Below are 23,305 nucleotides of genomic sequence, written 5' to 3' on the forward strand. Positions count from 1 at the left end.
TTTTTATTATTAATTTATATGACTTACCATTTAAGACTCTCTTCTCTTCATGATAGTCTGCATAACAATTTAGAAAGGAAAAAGTCAGATAATAATACTATAGCATTAAAGAGAGTATCAAGTCATTTTTATTGGTTAACTATGTTCTAGTTAAACTATGCTCAAGGACAGATGTGGCTATAACATCGAAGGCCTTTGGTTCAACTAAGTCAGTTTGGTCCCTGAAAACCTTCAGGCCACTTCTCCAGTGCGTGTGTGTGTGTGTGTGTGTGTGTGTGTTTGTGTGTATAATGCCTGCCCCAGTATCTTGGTAAAATTATTTCTTGACCCCTACTCCCAAGAGCTGGTTATCAATCTGTGAACTCTGAAAATGCTACATATAGGTTCTACCTTTAAGACACAGTTAATTTCTTCTAAAAGCACATACACCCCAAGTTTTGTCTGAGATGGCATATTCTAAATTAGTATAAAGAAAACAGAATTTTTAGGTTATAATCTATAAAATATAAAAATTAACACTCCAAAGGATTTTATTATCTATTATTAGTCTATCTATAACTACACTGTTATAAGCATAAAGTTGCCAAACTTTCATATGTACATATATAATATAATTATTAGAGTTACAACCCAGAAAAATCTTAACAGGTATTTTTTTCCAGGATAGGAGTCAACTCACAAAAGTCTAATACATCTTAATAACCACGAGTGCTACACAATTATGGTCAAAATAATACAAGTCGTTAGGAGCTTTAAAAAGTTGTAAAGGATGATAAACTAAAATAACAAATCTAAAATTTCAAACTGAAAGCTGTTACAAGGTCAGGCTCCCCTTCCTACTAAGTTTGAGGGACCGGGTCCCTCAAACTTGTCCTCCTTTCTTAGTCTACCAAATGCTGAAGTTAAGGGTGTGCCATGCTCTGGTTTCAATTTTTTTGTCTTCTAATTTCTAATAATCCAAAATCCCATCAACACCTCTAATTCACACAAAGTGGTCATGACTAAGAAAGCCAGATTGTCATCTTTCCCCCCTTTTAATCAAAGTAATTCTATAACTGAAGAACTCTTAGAATGTGAAACAAACTACCATCTTCCTCTTCCTCAAGAATGAAAGAAAGAAGCCAAGGTCTGGAATGATCCACAGTTCTTCAAGAAAGCCAAGACAGAATCTGTCTCCCCCAAAGCCCAGCCCTACTTCTCTCAACATGCTGTTGTTTAATACTTCCTAAAAACATACACTTCCTTAAAACACAATAAATGCTGAACCTCAAATTGCTTATCACTGACAAAGAAATATGTAGCCATTGCTGTTTGTATGGGAGCACTGATGTCCGCTGGCTGCTCCTAACTGCCTTCCATCAGTTTTACCTGTTATGGCTACTGCAGCTATGATAATCTGCTTTACCTGAGGACAAACAGCACATTCACAGTACTGTAAATTAAAGCCATTTCAGTGTGTTATAGAGCTACAGTCTGATAAATCTCATTTGTCATGGAAAAAAAAAATGTTTTTATCCAAAGCACTCACAGATTTTGAAAAATTACTCCAGCTAATTTGTTTCCAGGAAAAAAAGTATTCTATCAGAGGACTGTTTTGCCTAACGTGCACTGACTTTAATCTGCCAGAACTTTCTGGATTTTGTAGAAGTATAATATAAGAAAATTTTTAATATAAGAAAATTTTAATATAAGAAATTCCAGTGTGAAGAAAGCTTCCTCTTAAATTAATTAAATTAACCTTCAAAATTACACCAGTCTAATTTTTAAAGAGCTGAGCCATATAAACTCTTTTCCATGTTAAACATGTTCACATCTGCATCATTTTAGTTGGAAGAGAAACTTTTTCCCTGAGAAGAAATCCAGTATTCTCTCTCGATAATTACTTGTATCATTTGGAAGTCTATATGAAACTGATATATTTTCCTAATGTTGGCTAAATGGCAATACTATGCCTAGACAAAGCCTCTCTTCTGAAAGAGCTCAGTTTCTCAGAGGCTGTTCTGCTAGTCAACTGCACTGAGTTCTTCTTTAGCATAGTGGCACAGGGGTTAAGGAGTATCTTAACTCTAGGTTATAATGGTGTGTATATACCAAAGGGGTCCCATAAACATCACAGGACAATCTGATGGCAAGATCCTGTTGATGAATACAACACTTCCATCACTGAACTTAGAGAAGTTGAGCTAGTGCCCAACTAAAAGCTTCACCCTCACTGACTGACATTCATGGTGTTGCAAAGTACTCTGCATACCATAGGAGGAGAAAGGCTCTTATTAGTACTGTTAGCCACGAGCCTTGAAATCTATAACAGTGATCTGCCTACAAAACACACTGCTGCAATACCAGCACAAGTATCACAATAATAACCAACCACTTTCTTCCTTGAAAAGAATTAAGGCCCAATCCATGAGATGGAGCCCACATTTGACACTGCTACAGTGGCCAAGAACCTGAGACTTTTTTGGTCACAAGCCTCAAAGAAAACCTACTGCTACTATCTTGCCAAAAGATGTCTGTGTTAAGCCCCTCCCCTAAAGGCTCATGGATCTATGTAGAAGAGGAGGTAGATAGATCAAAAGAGCCAAAAGTGATGGAAGACTCCAAAGAGACAATGTCTTCCAGACACAACTGGACAAATACACATGAACTCATGGAGACTGTGGCAGAACACAAAGGACCTGCACAAGTTCAGGACAGACAGGGTGCCAGCACTGAGAGGAAAAATGAACACAGGATTCTACCCCTAATCAAGAAGCTATTTGTAACTGATAAACATAGTCTAAGGAAAAATCAGTTTCCTTCAATGTAGTGAGTGTCACTAGGACTATCAATCACTGGCAGAGGCCATGCATGCAGAGGCCATGCATGCAGAAAAAGCTGCAGCAATCAAGTAAGCTTCCTGGAGACATCCCACCATTTTTGCATGGCTGGGATGGATTTGCCCTGGTGAAGCATGGACTCCAGGGACTGTCTTCGGATTGCTTCTTGCTGCTGATATGCCTCTCTATGTTTGTTATTGCTGTATTCCTTATATATCCAGCATAGTGTGACTGATTCTGGGTAGCTGACAAATTTTGCTTCAGTTAATGCTCACAATGACTTTAAAATGTTCACTCACGTGCATAAATACTTAAAGTATGTAGGCTGCCATGTGTGTGCTTGTGGATGTGTGGCCATAGCACAAAGGTAGAGAGCACAGAACATCCTCTGAGTATTAGTCTTACTGTAAAAGCAGTCTACTGGATGCAGGCTAGGCAGCCCAGCCCTTGTCCCTGCCTCCTATCTTCTTGTAGGAGCATGCTGGGGTTAGAGATGCTGCTCTACCATCTGTACAGCTTTTTCTTGAGTTCTGGGAGTCTGAATGTAGGTTGTGAGGCTTGTGTGGCAAGCATATTTACCTACAGAGCCATTTTCCCAGCCCCAGGTGCTTATTCTTATACTTAATTTTATTAACAACAACAACAAAAAAAAAAAAAACCACATTAAGATCTATGACTGGTATCTAAGAAAATAAGCCCTAAGTAGCAGAGATGAAATTTAGATCCACATCTATCTATGAAGTTTGCTCTTTTCTTTAAAGGCCATGCTGCCTCAGTAATTGGAATCAGGAATAGAGATGGAATAGGAGGAGGCTTTTAATTTTGTTTCTAAAAATCCATAGCTTATTTTCTAGGAATCATGATGCCCTCCCCGGAACCAGGTGAGAGAAAGAACAGTCCTTACAATTTCATCCTTCATGATTAGGGTTTAGCCTGAAATTATCACCTCCTCATCCCCCTGATTCTACCCTCATGGGGAGGTATTTTGGTTTTTTTGATAGTTTAATGTACATCTTTTTCAACTACAGAGTGATTTAAGTGGACAGTTGTTTTTCCACTGTTTACAAGCCGTAGACCTAGAAGAATCTTTGTCTCCTGCATGTCTTTCCATTTCCTCATCTCCCAGAACCACATTTTGCGTGAGTTCTGCCCTTTAAACTTATGCTCACTGAAGTTTTTCCATTTTGTCTAACCTATTGAACTATTCATGTGCTGGCTTTTAATTTCACCAGCTTTGTTTTTTCCTAGCTATAAATCAGTTCTAGCTGGTTCATTCTCAATTCTGCATGACTGCTTTTAGTAGTCCCATTTTAAGCTTAAGTTATCAATTCAGTCACATTTCCCTAAATATTTAAGACACAATTATCATGACTCTGGCCAGGCACAACGAAGTTCAACAGTACACTTGCCATTTAGTTTTGACTTAATTCCTTGGGTGCTTTAACAACTGACCTTTGCCTGTGGGAAGAGTGTTTTCAGGCTGAACTCATGTCCATAAATCCACATGGACATTTGCTAGATATACTGAAAAATCAGTAGTGAGAGACTAGTTTTTTGTCTGAGGTTTCTGGGATCACATAAGTCATATGCTTAAATTCCAGACTTGCTTCAAACTGTTAAGTTGCCTATCTGAATTTTCAGGTGGGTCAGACTGAAGTTGGTTAGAAAAGGCCTGGCAACACTGATAAAGAACTAAATAATGGAAACCTAAATGTTTCAGGAAAAACCTCCAGCACCCATTCAAGTATGGTCCGAGACTGGATTCCAGAAGTGAACCTACATAAAGGAGCTAGCTCTGCCAGTCGATGCTCTTTTAATATGAGCTCAAAATCCCCAGTGGATTTAAAAAAAAAAAAATGTTCAAGTGTTTCAAAGTGGTGATGCTTGTCTAGCAGACATGAGGCCCTGGGTTCAATCCTCTGTACTGCAATAAAACAAAACAAAACAAAACAAAACAAAGTAAAATAATAAAATAAAATAAAATAAAATAAAATAAAGGTAGTCTGCACAGTCAGGCATGATGGTGAACACTTGTAATCCCAGCATTCAGGAGGCAAAGCCTAAAGGATAGTTCTAAATTTGAGGTAAGTCTGCTCTACATAGCAAGTCCTTGCTTGTCTCAAAAACAAAACCAAAAGAAGAAATAAAGACATATGTAATCTATGAAGAGGCGCATTGCCCTCCCATGCTCATACTCAGAACCCTAAAACTCTCCTTTCTCACCATCTGATCAACAATCTGCTTCTTCCTCCTGTCTTCCTAAGAACCTCCTGCCTCTATTTAAGTGGGAGAAAAATCTGAGTTGAGGAGCTCCTGGCTTCCTTGCTGAGCTGGAAGTACAATGAAGATTTTTTTTTTTTTTAAATTAAAACCAAGTTCCACATATTGGCTTCATGCACAACAGGAAGCACACCCTCACTGCTATGAGAACTGTGGCCAGATTCTCAGAGAAAAATTCTCTTTCTTCTCCTTTATCACCTTATAAAAAAGGCTAACACAGACAAGATAGTCTAGTATCCCTTTACTGTTAAATACTTTTCCACTAAATACATAGTTGATCAAATCCAGGAATAAACAGGGGCTTGATTACAACTTCCTGCTCTTTATAGCTCCAAGCCCCTGGCTCCTACCTCTATGTGACCACAAATATTCCTGTGTGAGTCTAAAATACCAGAACCTTACACAGGGGTTTACTGAGAGAAGCTTCCAGCAATAAAGCTTTGAACCAGACTCACTGAACTAAATAGTCAAAGATTCTGCGTGAACAGACCAATTCATTTTGAATTTGAGAGCCGGAGTCATGAGTGACTAAACAGAAATGGCTATATCCCTTCACAGAAAGGGTTATATGAAATATTCCTCCTACTGCAATTCCATTCAAACTCCAAGAGGGCGCCCTTCTGAAAGAGGGTCAGGAACAGCTGTCAGATAAGACAGACAACTCATGAATAATTAGACTGCTAAAAAAAAAGCTTAGTGAAGAACGGGACTAAAAAGGTGAGGAGACATGGAATATTCAAGATAAAAGGAAGACAAGGACAGAAGTCTACATTGTACCATATCACCTCTCAGAGCTTCATTTGATTTTGTGAAAGCAATCAAAACTGTTAAATCATAAACTGACTTTGGGGCCACACACCTGGCACAGCTGTAATCCCAATCTTTCAGAGCCTAAGGAAACAGGATCATGAGTTTGACTGTAGCCTGGAATAATAGAGTGAGATTCCAACCCGATAGATAGATAGATAGATAGATAGATAGATAGATAGATAGATAGACAGACAGACAAATGTAAAACTACTAGACTAAAAAAAAAATCAGCCAACATCTGTAACCAATACTGTTACTAGTCTGCTTATTTAATGACAAAATGCGAGATTACTGACAACCAGGAAGCAAATATTTTTCCTTCTATGATATTTACTCCTACAGTTCCTACAAAATACATCACATTTTTAAAGGAAAGTCACTTGGCCCAGCCATATCCATGGGAAATGGCGAGTCATGAAGCCAGCACAGCTGCTTGACACATTCCAGCAACGCTGACACTATCATTCTATCTCTAACTTTTAGGGTTTTGTCTCTGTACACTGCATTCTTGGGGACTTTCTCCATTGTGATTCATTTTATTTCTTTTTCTGAGAAAAAATATGTCTTGAGTCTTTTTAGGAAAATCCTAAACATAACACTATCTAGCTTTATTTGGAAGTCTTCCTTATGCCCTGGAGATCATTAAGCACAGATAAGCACATAGATAGATGAGGTCATTACTCTAGGAATCTTTTTGGGGTATCCGCCCCTGAGCTAACTCAAACAGTATAACTGATGCTGGGTAAACAGAAACAACTGAAAAACTCTGTCTGGCTAGGAGAATAGGTTACAGATTCAAGGTTTCTTTTTACTATAGGCTTAGACCTCTCTGAAAATGTAGTTTAAAGATAGGAGGTCATACAAGGTACATTCCTAGAGGAATAGAACTCAGTATATAAGATAGATTGACTAAAATAAACCTTTTCCAACTTTCTAGTGAGGGTGATGAAACATAGTAAAAAGAAGTCAGTATTAGTATTCGCTATTCATAAAAGACCAGTTCAGATATTTTCTGTTTCTCTGGAGTACCTTAAAACTACAAACACTGCTAGCCTAAAAGCACAGTGTCATATAATAAATGTATTTGCTTTGGAGGTAAGATTCTTTGGGTTCTTTACATTGGAATTAGAGGGATGATGACAATAATAATAACATCTGTTTTGTTTGTATTTTCTAATCATGACTGAACTTGTAACCTTGGGTGTGTAATAAAAAGTCAAACACATACTCTGTACAACTTGGATAATCATTAGTCTGTCTCTGTTGTATGAAACCTGTATAAATAAAGAAGCAACCTAGTTGCTAGTTAGCGCCACTGAAACAGCCTGATTGCTAGTCAGTCAGAGCTGCAAGAGTCCCCTGACCGTCACACCTGACTCCCTCCCTTATCACCTCTGAGGGCCATCCTGTCAGCAAGGACCCTCGGACCCTCAGCCTAGAAGGGCAACAGGAAGGCCCTCAGCAGTCACTATAGAAGTGTATTTTCCTTTTCTCTATTTTAGTGTGACTGTATACATATTTTTGCATGTGTGAGTATGGGGGAAACGTATGTGTGCATGCATGTGGAGGCCCAAGGTTGAATAAACATTTAAATCAGATACAGTAGAAGGCCAGTAACACTGGGAGAAAGACAGTGACTTACTCATTCCTATTCAAGAAGACCCAATTTTATTTTTTAAAAGCATTGTCTTTTTCACTTACCTTTCAAAACAGTAGGCTTCATAGCCATCCTGCCAACCAGGCATTCTTTCAGCATGGATTCATAATTGACCCAACGATGAACCTAGCATGGGAGATGAATGGCCGAAAGGCAAAATGAGTCTACCTCCATATAGTCTTATTTTACCATGTGCAGGGCTAAATCTTCATAGTCTGCTCTGGAGCAGCTTCAATTAGCCAGCAACAGACAGAGACTGTTTAGAGAAGTATTCCCAATGTGCTGTCCACAGATGTCTGGGTGTTTCTGACACTGTCAGGTGTCCATGAAATCCCAAAATTTCAAAAGAAAACCTTTACTCTTTTTATTTCTTTGACATTTGCAATGCAATTAGAAGCCTCACAGACGGGGTGAGAGATTAGTGTTGAAGAATAGCTTTCACAATGTATGAAAATTACTTTCATATTCTTCCTATATGATAAAACAGAAAATTCTAACTCAGGCTGGTCTGGAACTCACTGTGTAACCAAAGCTGCTCTTATCTCACAGCCATCCTCCTGCCTCAGTCTCCTGAGTGATGGGATTATAGATGTGTATCACTATGCCAGCAGCATAACACTGTTTAAATTAGCAAAATCCTAAAAGAATTTAAATATTCAATTGTAGAAAGATCAGTAAAGAAAAACACAACATTCAAAACATCAGTAAAGGAAAATGATTTATATTACATATTAACAGTCATAATACATTGCTCAAACATTAAAAATAATTAGGTCAAATAATATTGTTAACAGGATCTAAGTAATCCTGAGGAACTAAATAACACTAAATAGCAAATACATTACAAAATGGACATGCACTTATTATTAATAGAAACTGGAATTTTATTTGCAATTATTTACAGTGCAACCACTACAGTGCCTTTGGGAGTGTGAAAATGAAGGTAATTTAAGCAAACAGACTGAAAAGACAAAAATTCAAGGAGGCAGGGGTAAAGGATTTGTCAATCACAAAACAGCAAGGGCTTAAGAATGTTCAAAGTAGAATACTCTGACATACTACTCTATTAAAAGCCAGTAGTTGACTAAATTCATTTCACTGTAAGCAATGACCACTTAGAGTTGAAAAGCAGGATGTTGCTTGGACAAACATCTTTAAGAAGATGAATATATCTGTTGTGTTACCCAAACTGGATGTGAACAGAAAACTATCTGGACAGTACTAAAATGCCAGGGCCAGAAACAGCACTGAGGACTTGAACTACCGCAGTGAAAGAAAGGGTGCAGGTAAATGAATAATCTGGCCAGTGACCACTCACTGGGGCATATGGGAAAAGACAAAGACTACTGAGTAGCTCAGCCTCTTTCTCTGGAAATGAAATAAGCCAGTGTGATCTCAGGAGACTGAGCTGAAATACCAACAGACCATCTCGGCCCATCAGTATATATAGAATGACAAAATGCAGGGTCAGCAGTGAGATCAAAACTGGAAACAGATAAAGACAATAAAGACATAAACCAATATTTTCTTTGTATAACTCAAACATGGTGCGTATGTAAAGTTTTATACTGAAAGACAGTTTCTAGAAAGAAGTTTCGAAAATGTACCAGAGGCTTCTAAAATTATTTCCATAATGACAGACAGTCATAAATAACAAACTTGACTGGCTCATTAAAGCCAGAGTATGCAGCATTTTGTGGAGTACAGCACTGCCTTCCTCACACAAGGCCCATGTAAACTCAATGCTGAAGAATATAAACGATAAGACTTTTTTTTTTTTTTTTTTTTTTTTTTTTTTTTTTTTTTACTGAGAACTCTTCTGCTGAAGTACATTCAACCAGAGGACACAGGAGGTCCAAGAGAAAGCTACAGCAGACAAGTTAGGCATAAGCTGACTTGGTTTGCATTGCTAAAAATTAACAAACAGCAAAGAGCAAAGGAACATTTCTTAAAGGAGCAAAAAGATTCTTCCAAGGGAATGCAAATGCAACCAGGGAGCAACTGGACTTGGCATCAGAGCAAACAAGTCCCACCATTATAGCAAATGCTCCTAAGTATTAAACATAAAACAAATTACATTTCTGGCAGCCTGATCAAAAAATAATTACCTAAAATCAAAAATTTTTTTAAAAAGTACTTTAAAAAACTGGCAACAGAAAACTGGAGAAACAGAACTCAAATTATGTTTAATCAGAACAACCATAAAATACCCCAATCTGATTCAGGTATCTTACATAGTAAAAACCTAGTATTATATAACATGGTTAGTTATCATTAATGTACAAGATGAAATGTGAAACAAAGGCCAATTACTAAACTTCTAATGACAATGATGTTATTAGAAAAGCCATTAACAAAACTGACAGTAATTAACATAGTCTATATAACTTTTAAATAGTGGAAAAACTAATGTCTTTTTACAAATTTGGAGGAAAGGGTACTGATGTGAACATCTTTTGAAATACATGTAGAACCTCTGCTATTAATTTAGGAAAAATAAGCTTCCTATGTGTTAATCAACTTTATCTAACTGCCTCCAAGAGATACAGGTTCCATGCAGTAACAGACTGGATACAACTATCTCCCGAAGAGGAAAGAGCAAGAAGGCTGTATGCTAACTAAAAAAAAAATTTAATTTAATTTAAAAACTACCCAGGCACAGTGACACACACCTGGAACCCCAGCATTCAGGGAGGCAGAGGCAGGCGGATCACTGTAATTTGTAATAGCAGATCTGCCTATCCCTTCTTTCCACTGATAGTGTTTGCTCTAAGTCATTTACCATCATTACTAAAATAAGTCAAGATGAGCACAAGTCTTGCTGGCTGAGAAGACAAAGTGCATACCACAAACTTGAAACCTTCTCTAGAATTTTAATAAAGTGGTTGAAGAAATCACATGAATAGCTGCTACCTGTGAACATAGGCTACATTCCAGAGCTGTACCTGTGAACATAGGCTACATTCCAGCCCATCCATCTCAAATGAATACAAGTTTTTTTCTTCTTCCTACCAATGTTTCACTGCCAAATCCACATATACAATGCTCTGATTACTTGAAGCAGCTTACCTCATTAAAAAGATCCGTCCCATCCGTTCCTGCTGCTCTCATAAGTTCATCCTCCCCACCGGGATGATATTCCATATATGAGCTGACATTGTAAACAAGCCCTGTATCAAAGCAAGGAAAAATAACACCCAAATGAACTTCCTAAAAATTACATGACCTAAAAAAAAATCACTCCCAACATTTCATTTAGGAGTTCATTTTTTGCAAAAAATCAAGAGCTGTAAAGTCTGAAACTTTACTGCTCTAGCAAGCTAGCTAATTAACTTGTCATTTTTCTGGTCTCTTATAAATAATATGGGACTTTCTGGTTAAGATAATTAAGCGTGATACTTAATCATTTGCATCAGCTCCTTGATCCCCCATTCCAACAGCACTCTGAGAAGATGGCCCAATGAGACCTGTCCATTCCTACACCTCCAGGAGTGGAACCTAGACCTCAAGAAACTCGGGTCCTTCCTAATTGCCAGAGAGAGTGCCTGCTCTCCTCTCTGGAGGGAGACATGATCTTTATTAACCTGACCCATGAGTAAACCTGGTTTTGTTCTAGGGGGAGATACTATATTAATCAAGATTTTACAGCATTCAAACATCCGTGAAAAGACTGTCTAGAACAGTGTCTCTGCTCATGAAACATAAAGAAATGCAAAAGGCCTCACAGAATTGCCTCCCAACATGAAGAAACTCTATATAATTTTTAATGTGTGTACACTTATGCGCATGCACACATGTGTGCCCGCACAGAGAAAATGAAACTTCATCTCACTGCTCTCCACTGCCCTGATGAGAAAGTCGGATTGCTTCTTCATGAGTCAGATCTCCCGTAAGGCTAAGCAATGATGAGCACCCGGGCCGATAAAAGAAAGCCTGCCTCATCTCTGCTGTTGCCCAAGGAATAGAGGCTTTCAGACCTTCATCTTTTCATCTTCCCCCAACATTTATTTAATCTTTCATTCTTTCAACTAGGGTTTTATCTTTTAAAAAGGAGAAACCAGGAACAAAGCAGAAAGTGCTGACTTGGAGGCTTTGTCTGTACCTGCACTAGCAAGCTAACAGCAGACAAATCCAACTGGAAAAACATCTCCAAGTTTCAACAAGAACGGATTTTTTTTTTAAATATTACAAACTGATTCCTCATTTCGGAAGACTTCCATACATTTAGATAACCCCAAAGGATATAAAATGTTCAACTGTCATACTAATCTTGGAGAGAAGAGGAGGCTGTTACTAATTAGGAAGGAAACTAGTCGATTTCTTTGATACAGACACTTACCTGTCTTGTCCTTTTAAAAATCATTTCCTAACAATAAAAAAGCCAAACCAAAAAAAAAAAAAAAAAAAAAAAAAAACCAAACCACAACAACAAAACCTTAACTGTGACTTGAGAAAGCAGTATCTGATCTGAGTACCCATTGCCCATTACAATAGAAATAATATCACTTGTGGACAGACTTAATCTATTGCAGTGACAAAATACCCTGAGAAAGGCAACTCAAGAGAAAAAGTCTACTTTGGCTCGCAATTCCAAGTTAGAGCCCATCACTGCAGGTGAGTCAAGGCAGCAGGAACCTGAAGAAATAGTCATCTCACATCACAGGCACAAGCAGAGAGTGATGGAGGCTCATGCTCAGCTTGCTCTCTTCTGTAAACTCAGTTCAGGGCTCAGCCCATGAAATGGTGTTTCCCACACTCAGGTTGGTTCTTCTCAACTCAATTAACCCAGTTAAGAGACCTTCTCTCCACCACCCCCACCCCCAGCCCCACACACAGGCCAACCTAATCTAGCCTCAGTGATGACTCATCACTGAGACTCCCCTCCCAGGTAGTTTTAAATTGTGTCAAGTCAACAATCAAAACCATCAAGAGGCTGGAGAGATGACTTCTCAGTTAAGAGCACACATGTTGCTCTTGCAGTGCAGGTTCTGAGATGGAAACCATCTCCAACACTGCCGAGGTGGCCAAAAACCTGAGACTTGACAACCAAATACTATTGTTCTGCTAAAGGGATGTAGCAATAAAATGACTCTTGATGCTATTCTGTTACACTCATAGATCAGCATCTTGCTCAGCTATTATCAGGGAACTTTCCTTCTGCAGTAGATGGGAACAAATAGAGACCCACAACCGGACAAGGTGCAGAGAGTAAGAGGTCTTAGAACACTCAGTCTCAGTCTGGACTCAGGTCCCAGAAGTGGAACCAATGGGGTGGAAGCCAACACAAAATCAAAGCCTTCTAGACACATCAGGATGTGAACTCACAGAGATGCACAGGGCCTGCATAAGTCTAAGCCAGATGTCATTCCAGTGCTGAGAGGAGATGTTAACACAAACCCCCATCCAAACCCAGAGGCAATCTCCAGCTCCTACACAGGAAAAATTCATCTTCTCCAATTGCGACTAACTGGGCAACAACACACTTATGAGCAAGCCCCATGCCCAGCAACAGACGACCAACAGTTATCTTACAATGCTTTGTCTGGGCATTTTCTTTTAACTTTAGAGATCTTTTGCTTCTATATTATGGTTTAAAACTTTGTTTACATGGGAATGTGTGTGTCTCAGGGCCTGTATGTGTTTCTTAATGCTTTTCCTTTGGCTCTTTTTTTGTTTTGTCCTATTCTGTTTTTACTTTATCTTTTATTATATTATTGTTACTGTTGTTACTATCAGCATTACTATTATCATTATTCTAGATGTCTGTTTGTAGTCTAATACGATGAAGAAAGAGTGTGGATTTGGGTGGGAAAATAGGGAGGATCTGGGACACAGGGGAGGATTAATACGTTATACAGAAAATAAGATTTTCAATAAAAAGATAAACTACGATAAGGAGACGTTGTTCTATAAAAGGAAGAAGCTCTCCTGGTTCTGTCAAGAATCAGGAATCCTTGTAAGGAGATGCTGCCTTCATAATGGGTATCAGTAACTTAACAACATACAGAAACATTCTTTCACTAGCATCCCCTTTCTCCTTCACAGACAAAACAAAACCACATTCTGTCTGAACATATTTGCTTATTTTGGACACTAGTGCAATCATATAAAACATAGTCTTTTATTACTTCCTTCTTCTACTTAGCATGTCTCCAAGGTTTATCCACACTGTTGCAGCCCTATTTTTGGGTTATGGCTAGGTAATACACCATGTGGCCAATTACATTTGGTTTACCCACTCATCACTAGACAGTTATTTAGGTTGTGTTCATATGTATGAGTCGTGTGGACATTTCACTAATCTTAGATAAATACATCTAGGACGAAATGTAATAGGATCCTGAATGTCCCTTAAAGGTCTCTCTTGAGACCTAGTACTCTGGGTACTAGCCCTGAGTGCTGCTGGCATGTAGTATAGGTTCTTTAAGTCAGCTGGACCTAACGGAAGGAGCCAGCTCTCTAAGGAAGACCCAGTCCCTCCTGTCTGTCTTTCTACCTCTTAGCTATAAGGTGAGCGGTTTCCTCTGCTACATATTCTCACCATCACAGGAACTTGTTATAGGCATCAAAACTCAAAGCCAAATGATCATGGACTACACACTTTAAAAGCATTGGCCAAATGAAACCTTTTTTAAAAGTTGTTTATTTGGGTATTCAGGCAGTGACAGAAGTTATTCATACACACAATTTTCTATGATTGGTGATTTGAATTGAGATTTCAAGACCAAAAACTCAGTACTCACGTAAGTAAAAGGAAACATACTAAAAACTGAATTTTGGTTTTAATATCCCAACAAGTTTTAGATTATATTCATTCAATAAATGCATTTACTGTCTATAATGTATATACCAACTGTCATGCCATTTTCCCCCTCTCAATGGCAATTTTGAATGTCCTAGTTTCCGGAAGCTTGGTTTTTAGCCATCTCTCAAATTTTCTAGAGACAGGAAAAGCCTTTACCAACCTGCAGAATCTGCATCAGGCCACGCTATTTCAGATGACTAGGTTTGGAACTAGGTTTGGAACTAGGTTCACATGCCAAGCAATCTCGCGCCCAGACCTGTTGACGGTGTAGTGTCTTCACCTTACACCCAAGTGTCACCTACGTCTATCCGCCCATCTCCCGGATGAAGCCGCCACAGTGTCTCAGGCTGGTAGCTAACAACGCATGTGAACCACAATGCTCACCGTATAAAATTGACAGTATCACCATGTTTTGGGACACACGTTCACAGACTGGAATCTTTCATTTCTTCTTTATTCTCTTCTGTGAGTCACAGAGTCTCATAGCAGAGCCCAGGGACTCCAGAAGAAGCTCAAGACAGACACTCTGGTGGTCCAAGAGGAAATTTTTTTCCAAATAAAACTAAAATACTATGTTTGTTTAAAATTCTTGTTCTTTCATTAATGTAGAGTTTTCTAGAAGCTATGTGGACACGTGCTATGAGATTGGAGATGGTAACACAAGAATATACGTGAGCTGTCATCTATTAAGCTATATATTAGAAATATTTACCAAAACAGAAAATTATGTTCTTCTATATTTTTCATTTAGAAGTTATTTTCATAAACACAGGTACTACTTACAGCATACATTTTATTACCTTTTATTACCTTTTATTAAATTTTATTACCTTTATTAAATTAATTTTAAATATTCTTTGTTTCTTAATTTTAATAAATGGTAATATTAAGAGATATCATGCGAACAAAAGCCTTTTAATATTCTCAATAATTGTTAAAAGATTAGAATTTCAAGACCCCCAAAAACATCTCACAGCACTAACGTAAATAAAAGTAAACATATTAAAAACTGACTTTTAGTTTTAGCATTCAAACAAATATTAGAGTTCTAGATTATATTAATTCATAAATGTATTTAATGTCTATCAAGTACGTAGCAAGTATTACATGCCATTATAAAACAGCATTTTCACTTACCTAAAATTTTTACCGTTGTTAATTATGTTGGTCCCAAAATATATAATGGGAAAAGATGTTCATGAGGTAAAACATGGCATAATTCACCACTGTCAACTAGACAGATGGGAGTTTCTCTAAGCCTTAGAGTCTAAGGACTGTGACGACTTTGCCATCTTGTGTTCAAGAAAGAAACTGCACCGGCACTTTCAGCACTGGATCTACAGGTGCTCATTAGCGCTAACAATCGCTGAAAGGGGATAAAATCCACAACTCTGGATCAAAACGTTAACTCTGTCCCTCGGTTCTCCTGATTTCTGCCGTGTGCTTTGAAGCTTTGTTACCACATATCAACATGGTGTTCTAAGGAACTGATTCTTTGTGTATGTGTGTGATGTACGTAGAGAGGCTGACTTTGCTCTCTCTTCCTTCTTTATGCTTTCAGACTGTGTCTCTCACTGAATCTAAAGTTCATCAGCCTCTAGTTTCTACAGACACACGCGAACGGTGTTCTCATGAGTCTGCGCACATGAGCACAAACCTACAAATATGTACATGAGCATACAACACACACACACATAGGGTTTCCTTTAGACTCTCAGAGACCTTTCTTCTAACAGCGTCCAGTCGCAATGCTCTGGCATGGGGTTATTCTATATACTGGGTGCCCCTGAAAATTTTAACTGTATCACCTTGGTGTTAAATTTCTTGGCAAAATGTGCTTCCTTTCAAAAGGAATGCAGCATAGGTATGCTACCAAAAGATTGTCATTCTAGAAGTTGCCTGTCTTCTGCAACAACATGTAAGAGGTTATATAAAAAAAGAATATTGTCTAGAGTAAGAACACATTATTTATGATCCAGTAAGGCAATTTTTGTCACCAAAGTCTGAAACTCAGCCTGACTCCGGGCCTGCGTGCTTTACGGATGGAAAGCCCAGGCAAGTTTCTGAAATATTTAGTAAATACCACCTACCTCTTATGCATATCCAACAGTCATCTTTTTTGTTGTGCTTCTTAAGCTCTTCTTCAGTTACGTCAATTATCCCGCCTTTCAATCCTGTTAAGTCCTTTCCACTTTTAGTCAGTCGGATCCAATCCATAAGACTTCTGCCTGGTTTTAAAGGTACCTAAACAATGGAAAAACAGAAATTACACCTGGTTCCGAATTGGCTGCTTTCCTTCCCTGCTCCTTCTATTTGCCTTTGGACTGCTTCAGTCCTATCATTCTCCCTTTAAAAGAAATCCTGGGAAGGTGAGGTGGCAAGTGTGAGGCCACCCTGGACTACACAGTAAGATCCTATCTCAATGAAAAATAAGTGAATAAAAAGATAAGACTGAAACCCAGCAATACTACCAATCCTCTCATCTAGTGTGTGTGTGGGGGGGGGGGCGGTCAAAATTGTTCTACTGTATTAGAAGTTTACTTTATCTACTGTTTAGCAGGGAAAGTCCTGCCATATAGCAGCCCAGACTGGTCACAAAACTGGCAGCCATCAATCTCCCCAGCACTGAGATTGCACAGGTAAACTGTCACACCTGGCTTTTTCTTTAATTTTTTTTTTATTTAATTTTCTTTGACTTTTTTTTTTTTTTACTTTTTGTTAACTTTAATTTTTATTATTATTATTATTATTATTATTATTATTACAGGGAGGGGACCCTTTTGTCTAGTTCAAAATGTCCAGGAAATTCAGATGCCTAGAATTTTAAACAAAATAGTATTTAAGACACCTGAGATAGGACTTAGAAATTCTGCCTCACAAATATTTCTCATAATAGAATTATGGCATAACAGAAAGCTGGAATGTCCAGGACCTAGCTCTGATGTTAATTATGTTATTGTTGTCAATTGGAAATAATTTGTGACCTTAACAATCAAGAGATTTGACAGAAGATATACCAATGACTGGCTACAGTGGGCCTTTTCTGAATTATCAATATAAACAGATCATCAGAAATTACTGTGCAATACTGCTCTCTACAAACCCACTGATAAAGCACATTAAGCACAGGAAAACACCAGCACTGCTGGGAAGGGTACGGGAGAGAGGAGGCCCTAAGTGTGCCACCGGCATGAGCACATGAGCAGCCATGCCAAGGGCTTCAGTGCCTAAGATACAAGGGACTCGGCAAAGCCTTCTTCTAGTCTTGGGTGTGAATGTCCACAGTGTATGCAGGATCTATCAACCAGAGCTTCCTCCCCCATCACTGCTCTCCTACAGAGACCTCCATTAAGATAAGTTAAACCTGCCTCAGTGATTGCCCGAGACCAAGGACAGCACCAAACACCCTATAGAAACATTTTTGTTTGCTTGTTTTCAATCTATACATTTTCTTTTTTCCTTCACAATCCATGCAAAGTTTTATTTACTATGGGTATTAGTGACCTCCGCATGATTACTTTTTACTTACTAACAACTCTCACATTTCCATTTACAGGAAGAATTTCATGGCTTCTCTTGGCACAGGAGAATTTCCAATACTGTTACTACAGCATTTGGGCCATTATTAAGTAATTTAATGGTAACTTGAAGATAAGCACTTCCATTTTCACTTATCTATCTAGTAACAAAAAAGATGGCTCTAGGTGACTAAGGGATGGGGCAGTACATGTACCTCAGACACAGGACAAAGACACCTCACACAGCTGACTGTAGGTAACAGAAAAGGTAGGACATGAAATCATGACCTTAACACGAGACCACGGTTTATAATGGTGCCCTTTGCAGAAACTACCTACTGACCCGTGCCTGCAGGATTTAGTAACAAAATACTCTGAGTCCTGTTTTCTTTCATGAAATATATTTCCAAGGTTTTAAGGTGAAAGACTAGATGGTCATAATGTGCTTCTCCCAAAGCCACATGTAATAAACTCACTCTCTAAAGTGGGGCTCATTGGGCAGTGTTTAGGTCCTGAGAGCTAATGTTAATTATAAATGAGTTTAAAGCTACAAAATCTCTTGTGGTCTTTATTGCCCTGTGATGCCTTCTACCATGTTCTAACAAACCAATATGGCCCTGGCCATACATAAGCTTCTTTACACTCCCCTTATAATAAATAAACTTGTCCTTTATCCATTATCCACTCTTGGATATTCTGTTACATTGGCAGAAAGTTTATTAATACAAAGGTACACTAGTATTTTAATTAGTTAAGATAATCTAGTGGAAAAGTTCAAGACTCATGTACTGAACAGGGTCAGTTTTTACATTTGTCCAACTCATTATAAAGGACCAAGAGAACAGTCCTGCAAAAGCATGCACACTCGAGGAAGCTTGTATAACTCACTTTCTGGACTCATATCTATTTTACCACCAAAATAAATAGATGGGTATCTCTGGGGCACACTTCATCATTACACTCCACACTCTTGTTCTGACCATTGGTGAAACTCTTCTGGTGACTCGATTCCAAACAAAGAACGAAGAGAAAAATCATTGGGCTCTCTCTCCATTCTATAATCCCTAGGGCAGTTAATCTTTTGGAAATGCAACTCAAATCGCAGGTCTCCCTTCTACAGTGGTTCCTTATACTAATGCCTTCAAATCCCTCAACTGTTAATCAGACCCTTCATTATCTGGTCACAGTTTGCATTACTAGCCACGGTTTAGCCTCAACTTTCTATCAAATGCTTTGGCCAAATGGAAATAGATTCCCCATTGGTATCAAGCACTGGCCCACAGCATTTTCTGGATCTGTGCTGTCTGAGAGGCTAAGTTCCTTGAAACCATACTGTATTAGCTACATTTTGCTGCTGTGATAAAAACACCATGACTAAAATCAACTTATAGAAGAGTTTATTTTGGCTTATGGTTCAAGAAGGGGAGTCTATAATGGCAAGAATGGCATGGTGGCAGGCAGCCAGAGCAGGAAGCTGACTAATCAATCATATGTCAACTGTACATATTCATAGAAATGAATCAGAGAGAACGAACTGGAAATGGGGTGAGGCTATAAACCCTCAAGGCCTCCCCTAAGTGGGACATACTGTTTCCAACAAAGCCAAGCCTCCTAAAAGTTCCATAATGTCCCCACACAGCACCACCAACTGGGAACCACATGTTCAAAAGACTTATCCTACTGAGGACATTGCTCAAACCATTACACAGTTTTTTAATAAATGCTGATTTAGGAAATATCTGGTAGAAATAAGAACAGTTATGATAATGAATCTGTCTCAATGTAAGATTCAAACTGGTGAGATCTGAATAAAAGGCTTCTGTTAAGTAATATCTATCTGCTGAGTGCTTAACAATGGTGTGCTATGAAAAATAGCATCTCACTTAATCCTAGAAATAAGACAATAGCAACAAAAGCTGGTTATCCCTATACACACCTGAGCAAAAAGTCAATAAGATTAAGTAGTGGATCTTGGAAAGACATCTCTTTCCTACTTCAAAGTCTATGCTTATGACAATTTAACCATCGACCTCGCCAGCTGTGTTCCATTTTTTTCAAACTTCATCTGATAGTTTTATCCAATCCAGACTCAGCTTTTCACAGGTTCAAGACTGTCTCATTTCATAACAAAGGAATTAACCCAATTCCTTTTTAAATTACTCAAAAATCTTACTTCATGGAACAACAAAACTCACTTCTGTTACCACATCCCTGTGGCTTCTTGTCTTTGCCTTGAAGTGCTCTCCTTTAAATGAACGCTGAGGACATGGTTAGCAGTTTTGATGGAGAAAGGCAGTAAGTGACTTTCTCATTCTGCAAAGAGTAGCCTTTGATGGTGGAGCCAAGTTTTTAGTTTAAAGAGAGCAGCAGGTGGAAGAGATACATGACTGATGGATGGTGAGGAGATGCACACACAGCAATTGAAGAAGTGTCATAATCATATCACAAGCCTACGTGGCTGACGCCAGACCTTTGTTAACCTTTTTTTTTTTTTAACCCGGCATGGAGATAGTAAACAACCCCACTTCACAGATTAACTGTGGAGATTCAGTGGACACAGGAAGAGCAGTCAAGACATACATGGCTATCAGTGAGCACACAAAAACATCTCAGTGCTGTGTATGATTAAAGCTGGGGATAGACACTTCTTAAAAATAAAAGAAAACCTCAACTCATTTTCCGATCTAAGGTGTAAGTGGAGGAAAACAGAAACGTTCAGTGAAAGTCCCAAAGTCATATAAAGTAAAACTTGAGAAAGAATTCGAGTGGCCCAAGATGGTAGAAATCTCAAAAGAAAACACCTAGGTGTGGTTGCAGTAAAAGGAACCACCAAAATAACACAAGCAAACCGCATTCGCCTTGCAGTGAACACAGGGCACAGTTTTTATTTAATCTGATCAGTATCCCACCTGCTGCTAACAGTAACCATATTCAACACATACTCAGGAGCACTGTATCAGATTCAAAATCAACTACGGGTGTTCATAGATAAGGCAGGGCTGGGACAATTGCCTATCGTATAATAGAGGAGTATGAGCTGGAGAGGTGGCGGCAAATCTGACGGGAGGTCTTGCAGACTCCTGTCTTCCCTAGCCACCAACCTTACAGTGAAGTCTCCCTGGCCTCCACCGCTCAGCCCTATCCTTCTGACCGAAAAGAACAAAAGACTAGCGAGGACGGCTTGAGGGTGGGAAGCAACCACACCGGAAGCAGGGTGCCGAGCAGACTGACAAGAGGACAACTTCAGAACAGACTCGGGCACTTGAGGCAGGAGACAAGCGGCATCCCCACTTACCTTGCTGCGCCCCTGGGAGGCGACGCGCTGCTGGGAGCCGGGGGCCGGGAAAGCCTGGGAAGGGACGTTCAGCATCCTGGGCCCCCGGCTCGGGCCGTGTCCGGGCTCAGCCACCGGACAGGCTCGCCTGGCGGGACCCCAGCCACCACCGCCTGCTCCGGCTCCGCGGCCGGGCAGAGGCCAGGGCCCCTGACCCACTTCCGGGGTTGCCAGGGGACTTGCGCTCCATGACGCAAGCACGCTCACGGGAGGCGGGGTGGGGGGGCGGAGTCAGAAGAAAGGAGCTCGCGTTGCGGGGGGGGGGGGGGGGGGGGAGAAGCGCATGCTCGGTTAGTCTCAGGTCCTAAACTTCAGCACCACAAGGCAATGACAGCTTTCGGCTGAGAGATTAGAAGGTGAAGCTGTTCCTCAGCCCTGGTGCTGATCGAGTCCCAGGGTAATTTCTTGTAGAGCCCTGTTCGCCCAGAACACCAGTGCCTGTTCCTTGATAAACACCGTCGCACTGCTTGAAATACGGAAGAAAACAGCACTACCAAGACTTTCAGATTGCTTAATATTTCTCTCCTGTAAAACACTAAGCTCTAAGAAAAAGGACTTCACAACTTCAGGAGGTAAGAAGCCAAATGCAAGCGGCCTCTGCTGTGCGTTAAGAAGAAAATTTCACCTTTCAGCAACCTCTGTCTGGAAAACGAGTAAAAGACGTTTCTGGTCTCCGGCTCTACCCACACACTCAACATGTTCGCCCTCCCATACTTTTCACCCTTCCTGAAATCTTCAGTGAGCTCACAGCTCACCCCTAAATGGAATGATTTGATTTCCTTGTACTTAACGGTTTCTGCAAGGTACTTTTAGTTTCTTAAAGGAACATTTTGTCAGAACATTTTGGGCTTGGGTTTCTGTAACAAGTAAAGGATCGTTTGTAAACTCTGCACAACATATATAGTTAGTAATAGGCATGTAACATAAGACAAGGCACCTGATATCATCCTAATTTGTTAACAAGAGAAGCACCTAATATTGTGGGCCCGTGTTGGTGGGTCACTGGGCCTTCTTTTGCATGTCTCTGGGAGAATACACAGACCCACAGAGTGGAATCTAATAGAAAAAGAACATTTTCCCAGAGAGCAGTTCTGAATAACCCTATGCATTATCTGTTAGATACTAATTTTTCCTGACTCTGGACACATAATTTATTTCAAATTCCAGAGTTCCTGGAAGTCAAAATTGTGATAATGTGGTTTACTGTTAATAAGGGGAAATCTGTGGATCTGCTTAGTTATCCAAGCAAGAAGCATTTCTTAGCTGGCTAACTACCTCTCATATCCACCTCTACCCATTTTCATTCTGGAATATTGCAGGAAAATATTTTTTAGATATTGCCAGGCAAGCATCAAACTTGCAGATTTCCTGCCTCATCCTCACAAGTAGATCAGATTATAGGTTAATAAAAATATGTTTATTTGCAGTTGAACTGTTGATCAGGTGATTATATATGAACTAAAAGGACTTCATTATTACAGTTTACTATCTCACTTTAACCATGCAGCTTGCCCATTTTCTGTCTCATTAAATGATGGAGTAAGTTTTCTTCTGTGATGACTAGATAAGAAAAAGCAATCACTGAGATTGTATTTTTATTCTCATATAAACTTCTAATGTTTATATGAGAATATTGTGAGCAGGGAACTAAAGCAAAAAGAAAATTGATAATGATGTCTTCCAAATCTTAGCTTTATCCAGGATAAGAAAATAATACTTTCATAATCTGATTTTTTTAGACTCTATACAAATAATTCAAATTTAAACATTTGTTAAATTATAGGAATCCCTCAAAATGTACAGTAAGTACTGAACACCAGATTAAGGACAACAGGAAAATATTAGAGTGAGAGTCAAGCTACTTGGTACTTAATTACAGTCCTTAATATTTAAGAGACCCATGATTGTTTTTCTCACTCAACTATAAATAATTACCTAAAGCACTTTCACCATGAGCTAGCAAACATATACTAATGTATATGAGATTTTAGGTGCATCACACAATTTTCTTTACTAACACTAACAAAATGATACCATCTGTAACTAAATATTCAATTGAGATCAATATCAGCCAACAGACAT

The 23,305-nt window shown here is 39.0% G+C and overlaps 1 protein-coding gene across 1 annotated transcript in view; it reads right to left on the reverse strand.

Moving 5' to 3' along the window:
* Positions 1-21,390, reverse strand: part of LOC129672855 (cytochrome b5 reductase 4) — a 68,723-nt gene extending 47,333 nt beyond the window's left edge. The window contains exons 1-5 of the mRNA XM_055602494.1: positions 21,185-21,390; positions 16,462-16,615; positions 10,636-10,736; positions 7,611-7,692; positions 28-57 (exon numbers count right to left, since the gene is read on the reverse strand). Of these exons, the coding sequence (XP_055458469.1) occupies positions 28-57; positions 7,611-7,692; positions 10,636-10,736; positions 16,462-16,615; positions 21,185-21,259 (442 nt within the window). The 5' untranslated portion in view covers positions 21,260-21,390. The remainder of the gene's footprint in view (positions 1-27; positions 58-7,610; positions 7,693-10,635; positions 10,737-16,461; positions 16,616-21,184) is intronic.
* Between the last annotated feature and the right edge of the window lie 1,915 nt (positions 21,391-23,305).

Source organism: Psammomys obesus, unplaced genomic scaffold (assembly GCF_907164565.1).
Source record: "Psammomys obesus unplaced genomic scaffold, mPsaObe1.curated_primary_1811, whole genome shotgun sequence".
NCBI lineage: Eukaryota > Metazoa > Chordata > Mammalia > Rodentia > Muridae > Psammomys > Psammomys obesus.